This window comes from Stenella coeruleoalba (assembly GCF_951394435.1).
Source record: "Stenella coeruleoalba genome assembly, chromosome: 6".
Taxonomy (NCBI): domain Eukaryota; kingdom Metazoa; phylum Chordata; class Mammalia; order Artiodactyla; family Delphinidae; genus Stenella; species Stenella coeruleoalba.
The window spans coordinates 121588766-121604216 of record NC_137151.1 but is presented as its reverse complement, the minus strand read 5'-3'; the positions used below and the strand labels follow the sequence as shown (position 1 = coordinate 121604216).

General features: G+C 42.9%; 2 protein-coding genes across 5 annotated transcripts in view; one reads left to right on the top strand and one right to left on the bottom strand.

The window, feature by feature from the left end:
* Positions 1 to 15451, bottom strand: part of LOC307188137 (UDP-glucuronosyltransferase 1A1-like) — a gene marked incomplete at its 5' end in the record, with an annotated part of 68156 nt that overhangs the window by 12854 nt on the left and 39851 nt on the right. The window lies entirely within an intron of this gene.
* On the top strand, positions 4259 to 5734 carry LOC307188035 (dnaJ homolog subfamily B member 3-like). Its single transcript, XM_079924704.1, has one exon. It carries the CDS (start codon positions 4598 to 4600, stop codon positions 5339 to 5341), a length of 744 nt encoding a protein of 247 aa, XP_079780830.1. The 5' UTR covers positions 4259 to 4597; the 3' UTR covers positions 5342 to 5734.

Sequence of the window (15451 nt, the reverse complement as noted above, 5' to 3'; positions counted from 1 at the left end):
GCCCAACTCAAGTCTGTGTGCACAGAAGGCCTTTCTCAGGGCAGATCTATATCCATTCAGGGAGGCAATGAGAGAGCACTCAGTAAATAAGAAACCAAAAAAGGGCTTCCCTGGTGGCGCAGTGGTTGAGAGTCCGCCTGCTGATGCTGGGGACACGGGTTCGTGCCCTGGTCCGGGAAGATCCCACATGCCGCGGAGCGGCTGGGCCCGTGAGCCGTGGCCGCTAAGCCTGAGCGTCCGGAGCCTGTGCTCCGCGACGGGAGAGGCCACAGCAATGAGAGGCCCATGTACCGCAAAAAAAAAAAAAAGAAAGAAACCAAAAGAGATCAGGCAGCAAAATGTCAACTGTGCTCATCACACAGGCCCAACGTCTAGGGGAAAGAAGACACTTTGGGAAATTCTGATGATCAGTTGAAGGCGAAGGGGCAAGATGAACAAAAATACTAAGAGGGATACGTATCTATTGAGCATATGCTATGTGCCAGGTATGACGCTTAGTACTTTACAACACATCTTAGGTAATCCCCAAGAACTGTGCTGTAAAAGCTGATACTCTTATTCCCATTTTACAGACAAAGACACTGAGGCTCAGAGAGATGGACTGATTTGCCAAAGTCCTGTATTTACTAAGTGGCAGATCTGAGACCCAGGCCCTGGGTGTAGAAGCCTGCAAGCACTGTCTCTTTTTTTTTTTTTACATCTTTATTGGAGTATAATTGCTTTACAATGGTGTGTTAGTTTCTGCTTTATAACAAAGTAAATCAGTTATACATATACACATGTTCCCATATCTCTTCCCTCTTGCGTCTCCGTCCCTCCCACCCTCCCTATCCCACCCCTCCAGGCGGTCACAAAGCACCGAGCTGATCTCCCTGTGCTATGTGGCTGCTTCCCACTAGCTATCTACCTTACGTTTGGTAGAAGCACTGCCTCTTAACCACAACTCCCCACGGCCTCAAGCAGGGCCCAGACAACAGTATTAAGACTGAGATGGAAATGCACAACAAACCAGAAGACAGAAGTAGAGCTATAATCCCCACAGTCATTACCCAATCAAAATAAATGGAGAGAAGGCAGACGGCAGGACTTTGGGATTAAGTAGAATGCACTCCCACAGCAATACCCAGCACCAGCTGGTGCCCCAAAGATCGGGCGAAGGGTCAGGGAGCCAAGTGTGGCAGGTGCCGAACAGAAGTGCCCCTCCCCAGGAGAGGGCAAATCGCAGCGCAGACAGAACTGGGCACCTCGCTCTTTCCTTTTGGGATCCATTGTTGTTTGACACAACCCCAGGATGAAAGCACAGAGCCCAAAGTTTTCACTATGGACATCACTGGCCCATACTTGGGGATCTGTTAGGAGGTTCGCGGAGAAACTGCTAACTTAAATTGATGTCCTGGGGGGCATGTTCACAGGGCCCCCCTCATTCTGGTACTTAGAGTAGTTCCTTAGAGTCCCTTTTTCCTGTATCACCATCCTTCCTCCACAGACCTCCAGTCTTGTGGGTGCTTACGTATGGGTGCACATGTGTGCACGTGCTCACACTCATGTACTCTGAAGCTCCCTGCCCTCCCTGCCCTGCCCAGACACAGTAATTCTCCAGGACCAAGATTCTGGGTGAAGAGAAAAGAGGTAGCAATGCTTTTGCTCATTGGTGTGCGCTTATCTGCCATTCTGAAATTCATAGTCCAGTTTAAACAGTAAGGGCAGTAATTCTTCCGAAGTCTCAATGTTGTGAGAGCTCATCTGTAGATCACACAGAGCAAAGGGGCTGTAAGTACACACAGTCACCCTGGTAATGATTTTGTGGCTTTCCTGCACAACGCAGAAACTCAGAAATTTTTTTTTTTTTGGTACGCGGGGCTCTCACTGTTGTGGCCTCTCCCGTTGCGGAGCACAGGCTCCGGATGCGCAGGCTCAGAGGCCATGGCTCACGGGCCCAGCCGCTCCGCGGCATGTGAGATCCTCCCGGACCGGGGCACGAACCCGTGTCCCCTGCATCGGCAGGCGGACTCCCAACCACTGCGCCACCAGGGAAGCCCAGAAACTCAGAAATTTTTGAGGCCTCTGTGCGCTTGGATGGTTTGGGATCGTGACTCTGCCCATGACCAGGAAATGTTCTTTACCAATAGGAATAGCAGACAATCCACACACTGTCAAGAATTACGACCAAGAACCACAACTAAGCAATTCGATAAAGCTCCTGCCCTGACACCCGTGAAGATCTGACACCCAAAATCCATTGTTAATTCCCCCACTCATCAAATATTTATGGGAAGTCTTGGCCCTCTCAGCACCGTGCTAGGAGCTGGGGCCAGAAATCCAAGTTAGAAATGGTCTGTGCCTGTCAAGAGGGCTCTGGTGGACAAACAACCAGAGGCAATTACAGGGCAGAGTAAGATGTGCCCTGGTTGGGGAGCATATGGGTGGCCAAGGAAACTGAGCAGGCCAGTGATGTGGTCTTGCTTTACGGGCTACTGAAGAGTGGAGCGTCTGCAAGAGCATTCCTGGAACCCATTGGAAGGTGATTTATTTTAAAGCTGAAGCCAATAATTAAGAAACCCACCACTCCACAGACTCCTAGTTCTTTTGATGGAATCAGATTGGAGCTGCTTGTTACTAAACTAAAAGGGTTACATAAACAAGTCCTTTGTCCTCTGGACAATCTGTGGGACCCTGCAGAGGGAAACAAAGCCATCTTCCTTAAATCTCTGTAGCATTTTGCTTTATTCTGCCTTGCATCCCTTAGCAGTCTGCCTATCTGTCTCTGCTACTAGACTCTCTCTGTGTCTCTGCCTCTATCTATGTATCTATCTATTCACATATATATACATATATATGTCCACAGGTTCAGCTTTGGAACCACTCTCTCACACAGGTGGCCGTCCATGGTTCTGCAGACGGTAAGACTCAGTAAATGTCTCTGTATGGATGTGACACCCCTTCTCCCTTTGCTCTAGGCCCCATGTCGAAGCAAGAAAGTGCTGAATCCAAATCATTCTGCCACTGTTTCTCAGACCCACCTGCCATGGTCCTGCTTCAGGGCCTCAACCCCCAAGCCCCCTAATCCCTACCTGTCCCTTTTGGTTCCCTGCATCAGCTGTCCACACACCACCACCACCCCTGAAACCTTGCTCAACAGATCCCTAGGGCCCGGAATAGAATTCAGACTCCTCAGCCTTGCCCTCAGAACTCCCTGGGATGGACTCCAGCTGACTCCTCCTCTCTAGCCTTTCTGCTTGACCCCTCCCTCTGCCCCTTTCCCTCCTGCCCTTCTGGATCACTTAACCCTCGCAAAACAGACCTTGTATTTTTCCATATTGCTTTGTTTACACCGGACTCTACTCCCAATCTGCTTCCTACTACTGTTTATTGCGTGCTTAGCAAATGCCAAGTTCAGGGCTTCAGTCTCTCCAGGTGATATGGAGTCAGCAGTTTGTCATGGTGAAACGGTGCACCCTTTTGGATCTACTACCCTTCATGATGAAATGTTGAGAGTTCATTGGTTAATTATTTCCTCTTAGAACTAAGTGACCTTTACTGGTGTTGCCTCACCATTTATGAAAGCAAAGAATATAGAGTCAGGGAGAGAATAAGGAGGAGGTGGAAAGAAGTCAGATGTCAAAAAGAAAATCATGGTTATGATATAGCAGTTTTAGCAGAAGTAATCATTGAACCCCAAGTTTACCCACAGCACTATAAACATGGCCAAACAAGCTTTAATCATTTTGATATACCAGACGAGGTGTTCACAAACTATGTACAAACCATGGGCCTGAGCCCCCTTGGGATCCCCAAGACTTCGTAAGAGAATTTCGCAAAGTTAAAACTATTTCCATGATAAAGATATCTGACTTTCGTGTACAGTAGAATTTCCCAGCGGCTACATGACACGTGATATAGCAATACATTGAATGTAGAAGCAGATATAAAAATCTAGCTCTCTGTTAAGCCAGAGAGATGAAAAAAATGTAAAATGAAACCACTCTTCATTAAATTTCTTTGGCTTGAAAAATAGTTATTTTTCCATAAAAATATGATTTATGTTAGCATGTAATGGGTGTATCCTTATTAAATTGACTAATTAACTTTGACTGTTGCAATTTTTAATGGAGTAAGTACTGATAGATATAACCCACATAAACTCAAAAGGGTCTTGAAGCCAAAAAGTTGGAGAAATGCTGTCCTAGACAAATGATAACGGCTGTCCTTCAGCCCATGGTCGCACTAAACTCACTCCTGTTGCTCTACCCCTACCTCAGGCCGAGGGGAACCCTGACGTAAACGCTATTTTAAGTAAAGCATTTCCTAAGGCATTCAGAGCCACTGCCCCCATTTGGAGACCACAGGTCAGCTGAGGGCCGGGTGGGCGGAGCGAAGGAGTGGGCGGGGTCTCCGCGCCTGCGTGAAACACGTCACAGAGCGCCTCGTGGGGAGAGCATTCTGGGATGCGGCCTCGGCCAGTGAGACGCGGGCGTCGTCACAATGGGCGCCCCCTCCGCGCAGCCTGGCCTGGTGGGCACTCTGGCCCGTGCCCCGGGGCTGACGGCCGCGCCGCTCGCCCTGTCCCTGGCCTGCAGGCCGTGCCCGGCCGTCCAGCATGGTGGACTACTACGAGGTGCTGGGCGTGCCCCGCCAGGCCTCCATCGAGGCCATCAGGAAGGCGTACCGCAAGCTGGCGCTTAAGTGGCACCCGGACAAAAACCCTGAGAACAAGGAGGAGGCGGAGAGGCGATTCAAACGAGTGGCCCAGGCCTACGAGGTGTTGTCAGACGCCAAGAAGAGGGACATCTACGACCGATACGGCGAGGCGGGAGTGCAGGGCGGCGGTGGCGGCCGGGGCGGCAGGCCCTTCGGGGACCCCTTCGAGGACCCCTTCGAGGGCGTCTTCACCTTCCGCGACCCGGCCGACGTCTTCAGGGAGTTCTTCGGCGGCCAGGACCCGTTTTCATCTCACTTATTCGGAGACCTGCTTGAGAACATTTTGGGCGGTCGGAGGAGCTCCCGGGGAAGCAGAAGCAGAAGCAGAGAGTCCGCACCGATTTTCTCCACCTTCAGTGAATGTCCAGCATCTGGAGGCGGTTTTTCTTCCTTTGATAGAGGATTTACCTCCTTTGGTTCCCTGGGCAATGGGGGCCTTTCTTCCTTCGCCATGTCTTGTAGTGGTGGGACGGGCAACTTCAAATCCATGTCGACTTCCACCGAAATCATTAATGGCAAGAAGATCACCACCAAGAGAATCATTGAGAATGGCCAAGAAAGGATAGAGGTGGAAGAAGACGGAGAGTTAAAGTCCATGATGATAAACGGCAAAGAGCAGTTACCACACCTTGACACCAAGTGATTCCGGCCCACATTTAATTCAGAGCACATTCTGAGGAAGAGCAGGACGTTCTTTTTTTTTTTTTTTTTTTTTGAAGATTGCAAGCGAGCTCTACTTTCAAAACAACTGTACTCAAGAATTTAGGAACAGTTCAAGGCGATGCCTGTTTGGTGTTGTTGGGACCACAGAATGGGACCTCTGTTTTTCTTTAAAACTGTGGTACATATCTGTATGCACTCTGCTATTTATTAAACATCCCAAGGCTGACAGTGCTTATTTCATGGTACTAAGACAAAATGTTCACCACCGCACTTTGAACCTTGCCTTTCCATTTTGTTTGAAGTGTGCGCCAAGTAGCTCGCTCTGCAGTTAACATTGTGAAGATAAATACATTTACTTCATTTCTTTAGCACAAAGTAGTAAGAGATAGGAATATATGAATAATACTCCTGGCTTACAGATGGTTTTTAGTTCTACCTAATGCTGGTGACATAGTAAGAGTTGACTATTTAAAAATAGCGGTAAACCTAGGCTTTTTAAAAACAGGTAAACCTGGCATAGGCGATGTATTAGTGTCCTATGGCTGCTGTAACAAATTACCACAAACTTGGTGGCCTGAAACAGTGTCTGTTTATTCTCTTAGAGATCTGGAGGTCGGAAGTCTGAAACTGGTTTCACTGGATTGAAGTCAGTGTTAGCAGGGACCGTGTTCCCTCCAAAGGCTTGGGCAAAATACGTAAATTCCTCATGGTAACCATTAGTTAATAGGATCCTTAGGACACTATTAAGATAACTTGACTTAAACAGTAATTTAAAAAAAAAAAAAACGGTGGTGATGACTCAAAAACTTTATTCAATTGCTAGCTGTACCCAAACTGGTTCTACAACTGTGAGGGCTGGAAATGTAAAAAAGCATTTCCATAAGCTACACAAAACTATCCCATTGCCATGTGTATGGTGTATCTCATTTCAAGTTAGATTGACAAAAGCCAGAAAGATTGGAAAGACTGGAATAGTGGAAAGTTTGGAATATTGATTGAGTGATGAAACACACACACATCTGAGAGGATAGCTTTCTGTTGGCACAATTTATGCCCCCAAAGGGGGCACGGTTGCCTTAGGACAGTCCACTGCAAAATGTTCCATCCTCCTTGGTCATCTCCCAAGGAAAGGTTTGCGTAAGGCATGAGAGCAAAAAGACAACTGAACTGGACAGACTAAAACTGCAGCATGTTCTTAGTTCTTTACCGAAAAGTCATGTGACCTGAGCACATTGTTAACAAACTTAGAATATATGAGATGGAGTTTGGATACCCTTTGGTCCTTTAAAGTCCAATCCCCATGGAATGACATGCAAAAAATACACAGCAGGGACACAGGATTCAGCCACCACTCTCCTACAGGGATACACGGAGTCTGTTAAAACCATATCAAATAAACAAGTCAATGAAGTACCTCGGCAGTGCTGCTTATATACTCTCTACAAGCAGGATCAGAATGAAACAGACTACTTGGGCTTTTCAAAAATGAGTTCATTTGCTTGCCAGGCAAGGGAACACACTGTTGAAGACATTCATGGTTGTTGAGGGAGCTGGAAGGGATGGGGAGCAGGGAGAGAAGGGGGATGTTAGGAGTTTTGAAGTGATAGGAAGGGAGGTGCACGGTTTCGTGGTGCTTATGCTAATTAAGGGTAGAAAATTACCGTTCTGGATAGAGCAAAATAAGTGCATTTGTATACAAATGGTTAAAATTAAGTCCCCATCGTTCAGTGGTCAGGTAAGTCTTCAGTTGAATCCAGTAAGAGTCTGGCACACCAAGATGACACAAGAGGTCTTAGATCTTCAACCGCTCTGGGTAGTTAGAATAGTTGAGGGCAAAGACAGCGTTCAGTTTTGATATATCCTGGATTAGTACTGCTAAGTGGAAAGTTTCCCTTTTACAGAAATAGAAAACATTTAAGGAATTTTCGGGGAATTCCCTGGTGGTCTAGTGGTTAGGCACTTTAACTGCCATGACCCTGGTTCAATCCCTGGTCAGGGAATTAAGATCCCTGCAAGCTGTGAGGCATGGCCAAAAAAAATTTTCAAAACTGAAAATCCTTTTTAAATGTCTTGACTCAAAAAATCACACTGCTGTAGGCCTGTATATAAGTATTCCTCTTTTATGGAAAGGTTTGAATGGGTTTCAGAGTGGAAGAAAAGCATTTCCTCTGGTGCAAAAGTGACCATCTCAAGTCCCCTGCGTTGGATTCCCTCCATGGAATCACTAGCACCACCCCACAGAACACACCAGGAGGGAAAATTGTGTTCCTGTGAGCTCCAAGAGACCTGGGGACCTGTAGTCATCTTAGCAGAATCCAGATAGACACTTCCCCGCTGGAGCGCCACACTTAACTAGTTCTAGTTTAGCTTATCTCACACAACAGAAAGCATTTGAAAGAAAGAATACTCTCTTCAAATAACCTTTAAGGATCAGTCTTCTTTCCCCTGTGATTCCATTCTTCTGTCTCCAAACAGGGAGGGAGTTCCTCTTCATCTTGGGCAATCATTCACCCAAATGCTTACTTGTCCAGGAATTTTTAATTCCACTTTCTCAGTAAACACAGATTCATTTCCTCTTGTCCTACTCTCCTTTGAACCCTTTCTGTATAATTTCAACGACCACCAATGAGCATACACAGCAATCTAACGTGACTACACTCTGGGAAAGAGTTAACAACCTCATTGATGAAATAGTCTATTCTCCATCTTTAACCCATGCAGCTGAATTTTGGACTTATTAGTAACTTACAGAACTCTTTCCTCCTATTAATATGCAACTTGTAGAATACCCAATCAGAAATAAGCTTTGTTAAGGTGGCGCTCTCTAAGGAAAGCTGCTTATTTGATTTTTCGTTTTTGTTTTTGTTTTCCACTTAGTGAATGAGAATACTTAATGTAAAATCAGGGAGAATGCTTCATTTGAGGTATCTATATTTGGCAAAATAAAGAGGAACTCTTTACCTTGGAACTTTATGAAAACAAAACCATTTGTTGAAAATGAGTATATTCATATTATGGGAGGGGCAGTAACTAACTTGAAGGAAGCAAAAGAGTGAATTTTTAAATGCATATTGAAAGCAGTAAAGATCATAATTGATAATGCAAAAAGTAAAATCAGTGTAGAAGTATGCTCTTCCAGAGATCATCTCCCAGAATGCGTCAGGAAAATAGAGTAGATAGGATTGAGGAGCAACATGAGAGCAACAGAGCCTGGAAAGTAGAAATCTGTGGGTGACAGATGTTCCCCAAGAAGAGACCAGAACAAAATTTCAACAACTGAGAGGAAAACTTTCAAGTTTTCAATAAGATCTGGGTTTAATTTTAGGCTGATGTTGTGTGGTAGGCAGAAAAATGGCCCTGCAGAGAAGTTCACATTCTAATCTCTGGAAGCTCTGAATATGTTGCCTTATATGGCAAAGGGACTTTGTAGATATGATTAAGTTAAGGGTCTTGCCATAAGGAGATTACCATGGATTATCTGGGTAGTTTCAACCTAACCCCACGGGCCCATATAAGTGAGAGGGAGGCAAGAATGTCAGAGATTTGGAGATGCTGTACTGCATTTACATGGAAATGGAAAAGTACCAGAGAATTCCCAAATTAACAACAAATAAAATTGTTTATAAAAAAAGGAAAAAGGAAACACAAAAAGAATGAGCTTATACTAAATGGAAGGAATAAAGTAATTATATTGTGTGAATGAACATAATTCTTACATCAAAAGAAATAGATTGGATGGATATTTTTTAATATTTTTAAATTTTTAAGTAAACTTTTAAATAAAGGTTTCAAGTTAAAAGAGATAGACTTCACATATACATGGTCAAGTTACTTTTTTCAAGGGTTCAAAGAATATTCAATAGGGACAGTCGTTTCAAGAAATGGTGCTGGGAAAACTAAATCTCCAAATGTAAAAAATGAATTTGGTCTCTTACTGATGTCATATAAAAAATTAACTCAAAATGGATCAAGGATCTAAAACTATAAAACTCTTTGAAGAAGACATAGGACAAAACTTCACAACATTGAATATGGAGAAGATTTCTTGAAAATTACACCAAAGGCATAGTTAATGAAAAATAACAAACTGCTGATAGTTTGGGTTTTCTTTTTGCGGGGGGGCATGCCACACAACATGAGGGAACTTAGTTCCCCGACCAGGGATCAACCCCGTGCACCCTGCAGTGGAAACGCAGTCTTAACCACTGGACCGCCAAGGAAGTCCCTAAAAAATTAACAAATTGGACTTCATGAAACAATTTTAAATGTGTACATCAAAAGGTATTACCACAGAGTAAAAAGGCAGACCATAGAATGGGAGAAAATATTTGCAAATCATATATTTGATAAGGGATGGATATCCAGAATATATAGAGAACTCCTAAAACTCAAAACCAACAAAAAGACCTGATTCAAAAATGGGCAAAGGACTTAGACGTTTCTCGAAAGATGTGCAAATGACCAACAAGCACATGAAAAGACGCTCAACATCATTAATCATTAGGGAAATGCAAATCAAAACTACAATGAGATGTCACCTCACACCCATTAGGATGGCTATCATTTAAAAAAAACAAAGCAAAAAATACAGAAAACATGCCTGGCAGAGGATGTGGAGAAATTGAAACCCTCGTGTACTGTTGGTGGGAGTGTAAAATGGTGCAGCCACTGTGGAAAACAGTATGGCAGCTCCTCAAAAAATTAAAAATAGAAATACCAGATGATCCAGCAATTCCACTTCTGGGTATATACCCAAAAGAATTGAAAGCAGCGCCTCAAAGAGATAATTGTATGCCCATGTTCATAGCAGCATTATTCACAATAGCCAGAAGGTGAAAGCAAATTGTGTCCATTGGCAGTTGAAACGCAAAATGTGGTCTGTCTACACAATGGAATATTATTCGGACATAAAAAGGAAGGAAATTCTGACATATACAACAACATGAATGAACCTGGAGGACATGATGCTAAGTGAAATAAGTCAGTATCAAAAAGACACATACTATATGATTCCACTTATATGAGGTACCTAGAGTAGTCAGATTCATAGAGACAGAGAGTAAAATCATGATTGCCAGGGACTAGGGAGTTGGGCAATGGGGAGATGTTGTTTAAGGGACATAGAGTTTCAGTTTTTCAAGATGAAGAGCTCTGGAGTTTTGTTGCACAACAATTTGAGTATAATCAACACTACTAAACCATACCCTAAAAAAATGGTTAAAATGGTAAATCTTATATTATGGGTGTTTGACCACAATTAAACATTTTTAAGAAGCAAACTTCATGAAGAAAACACAACAGTCATAAACCTATGTGCGCCGATCTAGCAGCTGTATGTTTAAAGTAAAAACTATTAAAATTCCATATGTAAATTGACCAAAATTCAGTTAAATGGGAAAATAATTTCAGACACCATTTTCAGATTTGGGCACAGCGAGTTTTTTTTTTATAAAAAATTGAAAATATACATTTTTAGTTTTATCTATGGAAGATTTACAAGCGTTGATCATATGCTGTCTGATATAGTACCCACTAGCTACACATGACTACTGCGCACTTGAAATGTGCATAGCCCAAACTGATATGTGCTGTAGGTGTGAAATACATACCAGATTTTGAAGACTTAGTATGAAATTTAAACGTGAACTATAACAACTTTATATTGAGGCAAGTGGGCAAGAGGTCAGATTGGAAAGAACTTGAGCTCACTTCCTGCTGCGGGCACAGCAGTATTCCAATTTACAGAGCAAATATTGAAGAGAAAGACCTGAAGACTAGCAGAAAAGATCTTCTACAACTAAATATATAAAGAAGGAACCACAAGAAGATGTGCAGGAGAGGTGGAGACAAGGTAGAGTGAAGACCCATACCCTTGGGTGGACGACCCACAAACGCGGGATAATTACAATTGCAGAGGTTCTCCCTAAGGACTGAAGGATATGAGCCTACATTGGGCTTCCCAGCCTGGGGGTCCTGAACCAGGAAGGAGAGCTTCCAGAACATTGGGCTTTGAAGGCCAGTAGGGCTTACTTTCCAGAGAGCCAGGGGGCTGTAGGATATAGAGACTCCACTCTCAAAGGGTGCACACAAAATCTCACACACACTAGGACCCAGGGAAGAAGCAGTAATCTGAAAGCCTGGTTCAGACCTGCCTGCTGATCTTGGAGAGCCTCCCAGAGAGGCAGGAGGCAACAAGAGATCATCCTGGGGATATACACACTGGCAGCAGCTCTACTGGGGAGCTCCGTTCTACCACAGTAACACTGTGCTGGCAAGTGACATTTTGGAATCTTCCCTCTAGCTTATTAGCATTGGGACCCAGCCCCACCCACCAGCCTGTCAATACCAGTACTAGGATGCCTCAGGCCAAGTAGCTAGTTGAGTGGAGACACAGGCCCATCCACTAGTAGGCCAGCTTCCTTCGGACCCCCTGAGCTCGCAGCCACCTGGGACATGGCCCCATCTGCCCGAAGGCCCAGGATCTGGCCCTGTCCACCAGAGGGCCCAGGACATGGACTCGCCTACCAGTGCATCAGCACTAGCCCAGGGGCCCCCTGGACCTCACCCCACCCTCCAGCAGGCTGATACCAGCTCCAGGACCCTCAGGCCCTGCAGCCAGAGACTCCAGGATCTGGCTCCACCTACCAGTGGGCCAGCATTAGGTATATACATAGATATATATGGCCCCAACATAGGAGAACCTGAATACAAAAAGCAAATATTAACAGACATAAAAAGAGAAGTTGACAGTAAACAACAATATTAGAGTACTTTACAACCCCACATACATCAATGAACGCATCATTCAGACAAAATCAATAAGGAAACACTGGCCTTAAACAACACATTAGGCCAGGTAGACTTAATAGATATAGATAGAACATTCCATCCAAAAGCAACAGAATACACATTCTTTTCAAGTGCACATGGAATATTCTACAGGGTAGATCACACATTAGGCCACAAAACAAGTCTCAGTAAACTTAAGAAGACTGAAATCATATCAAGCACCTTTTCCAACCACGATGCTATGAAACCAGAAATCAACTACAAGGAAAAAATTGCAAAAAACACAAACACATGAAGGCTAAACAATGTGCTACTAAACAACCAATGGGTCATTGAAGAAATCAAAGAGGAAATAAAAAAATACCTGGAGACAAATGAAAACGAAAACACAACAATCCAAAATCTGTGGGAAACAGCAAAAGTAGTTCTAAGAGGGAAGTTTACAGCAATACAAGTGTACCTCAGGAAATAAGAAAAATCTCAAATAAATAACCTAACCTTACACCTAAAGTAACTAAAGAGAATAAACAAACCCCAAAGTTAGTATAAAAAAAAATAAAGATCTGGGCAGAAATTTAAAAGATCAATGAAACTAAGAACTGATTCTTTGAAAAGATAAACAAAATTGGTAAACCTTCAGCCAGACTCATCAAGAAAAAAGAGAGAGGGCCCAAATAAATAAAATCAGAAATGAGAAAGAGGAAGTCACAACAAACACCACAAAATATATAAAGGATCATAAGAGATTATTGTGAACAATTATACGCCAATAAAATGGACAACCTGGAAGACATGGACAGATTCCTAGAAATGTACAATCTCCCAAGACTGAACCAGGAAGAAACAGAAAATATGAACAGACCAATTACCAATAATGAAATTGAATCAGTAATAAAATACTCCCAAGAAATTGAAGTCCAGGACCAAATGGCTTCACAGGTGAATTCTACCAAACATTTAGAGAAGAGTTAACACCTATCGTTTTCAAACTATTCCAAAAAATAGGAGAGGAAGGAATGCTTCTTAACTCATGCTATGAGGCCAGCATCACCTTGATACCAAAACTAGAAAAAGATATCACACACACACACACACACACACACACACACACACACACACACACACACACATATTACAGACCAATGTCACTGATGAACATAGATACAAAAATCTCAACAAAATATTAGCAACTCAGTGGTACATTAAAAAGATCATATACCACAATCAAGTGGGATTTATCCCAGGGATGCATGGATTGTTCAACAGCCGCAAATCAGTCAAGGTGATACACCACATTAACAAACTGAAGATTAAAAGTCATATGATCATCTAAATAGATGTGGGAAAATCTTTTGACAAAATTCAACATCCATTTATTAAAAAAAAAAAAAAACTCCACAAAGTGGGTATAGTGGTAAAATACCCCAGACTAATAAAGGCCATATATGACAAGCCCACAACTAACACCATACTCAGTGGTGAAAAGCTGAAAGCATTTCCTCTAAGATCAGGAACAAGACTCTTGCCACTTTTAATAAACATTATAAGTCCTGGCCACGGCAATCAGACAAAAAAAAGAAATAAAAGGAATCCAAATTGGAAAGGAATAAGTAAAACTGTCATTCTTTACAGATGACGTGACACTCACTATACACAGAAGATCCTAAAGGCATATCAAAAACTACTAGAACTCATCAGTGAACTGGGTAAAGTCGTGGGACACAAAACTATTATACAGAAATCTGTTGCATTTCTATACACGGACAATGAACTATTCAAAAAATGAAATTAATGATACAATTTTATTTTCAATCGCATCAAAAAGAATGAAATACCTAGGAATAAATCTAACTAAGGAGGTAAAACATCTATACTAGGAAAACTGTAAGACACTGATGAAAGAAATTGAAAACGACACAGATGGAAAGATACACTGTGCTCATGGATTGGAAGAATTAATATTGTTAAAATGACCATACAGGGCTTCCCTGGTGGCGCAGTGGTTGGGAGTCTGCCTGCTAGTGCAGGAGACACAGGTTCAAGCCCAGGTCCGAGAAGATCCCACACGCCGCAGAGCGGCTAGGCCCATGAGCCACAACTACTGAGTCTGCGCGTCTGGAGCCTGTGCTCTGCAAAAAGAGAGTCCGCGATAGTGAGAGGCCCACGCACTGCGATGAAGAGTGGCCCCCGCTTGCCACAACTAGAGAAAGCCCTCACACAGAAACAAAGATCCAACACAGCAAAAATAAATTAATTAATTAATAAACTCTTACCCCCAACATCTTCTTTAAAAAAAAAAAAAAATGACCATACAACCCAAGGCAAACTACAGATTCAACACAATACCTATTAAAACACCAACAGCATTTTTCACAGAATGATAACAAATAATTCTAAAATTTGTATGGAAACAGAAAAGACCCTGAATAACCAAAAAAAAAAAAAAATCTTGAGAGAGAAGAATAGAACTGGAGCAGTGACAAGGATGGACCTAGAGATTATCATACTAAGTGAAGTTAAGTCAGACAGAGAAAGACAATAATCATGTGATATCACTTATATGTGGAATCTAAAAAAATGATACAAATGAACTTATTTACAAAACAGAAACAGACTCACAGACACAGAAGAGAAACTTATGGTTACCAAAGGGGAAGGACAGGGGAGGGTTAAATTAGGAGCTTCGGATTAACAGATACACATCACTATATATAAAATAGATACATAGCAAGTTCTTACTGTATAACACAGGGAACTGTATTCAATACCTTGTAATAATCTATAATGAAAAAGAATCTGAAAAAGAATATATATCTGAATAACTTTGCTGTACAATAGAAATTAACACAACATTGTAAATTAACTACACTTCAATTTTTAAAAACAGCAGAACTGGAGGTGTCATGCCCCTGGTTTCAAACTATACTACAAAGCTACAGTGATCAAAACAGTATGGTACTTCAGTCTATGATTGAAGGCAATTTGTGGGATGATACACATAGAGGAAACACCATGTAAAAAACTTCTTCTTGCTGTTAATGTTAGTGTATGTTAGCTGTGAGTGCTGCTCCAACTATGTTTGCAACTGTACATGCCAAATCTGATAGCCCAGAAACCATCACAAACAAACTTCCCTTGACGGAAAGAAAACTTATGATCCCAGTGAGGGCTAAAAAAGAAAGATAGGGACTTCCCTGGTGGCGCAGTGGTTGAGAGTCCGCCTGCCGATGCAGGGGACATGGGTTCGTGCCCCGCTCCGGGAAGATCCCACATGCCGCGGAGCGGCTGGGCCCGTGAGCCA

Coding starts and splice junctions, on each gene's coding strand:
- LOC307188035 (XM_079924704.1), top strand. CDS start 4,598: ATGGTGGACTACTACGAGGTGCTGGGCGTGCCCCGCCAGGCCTCCATC.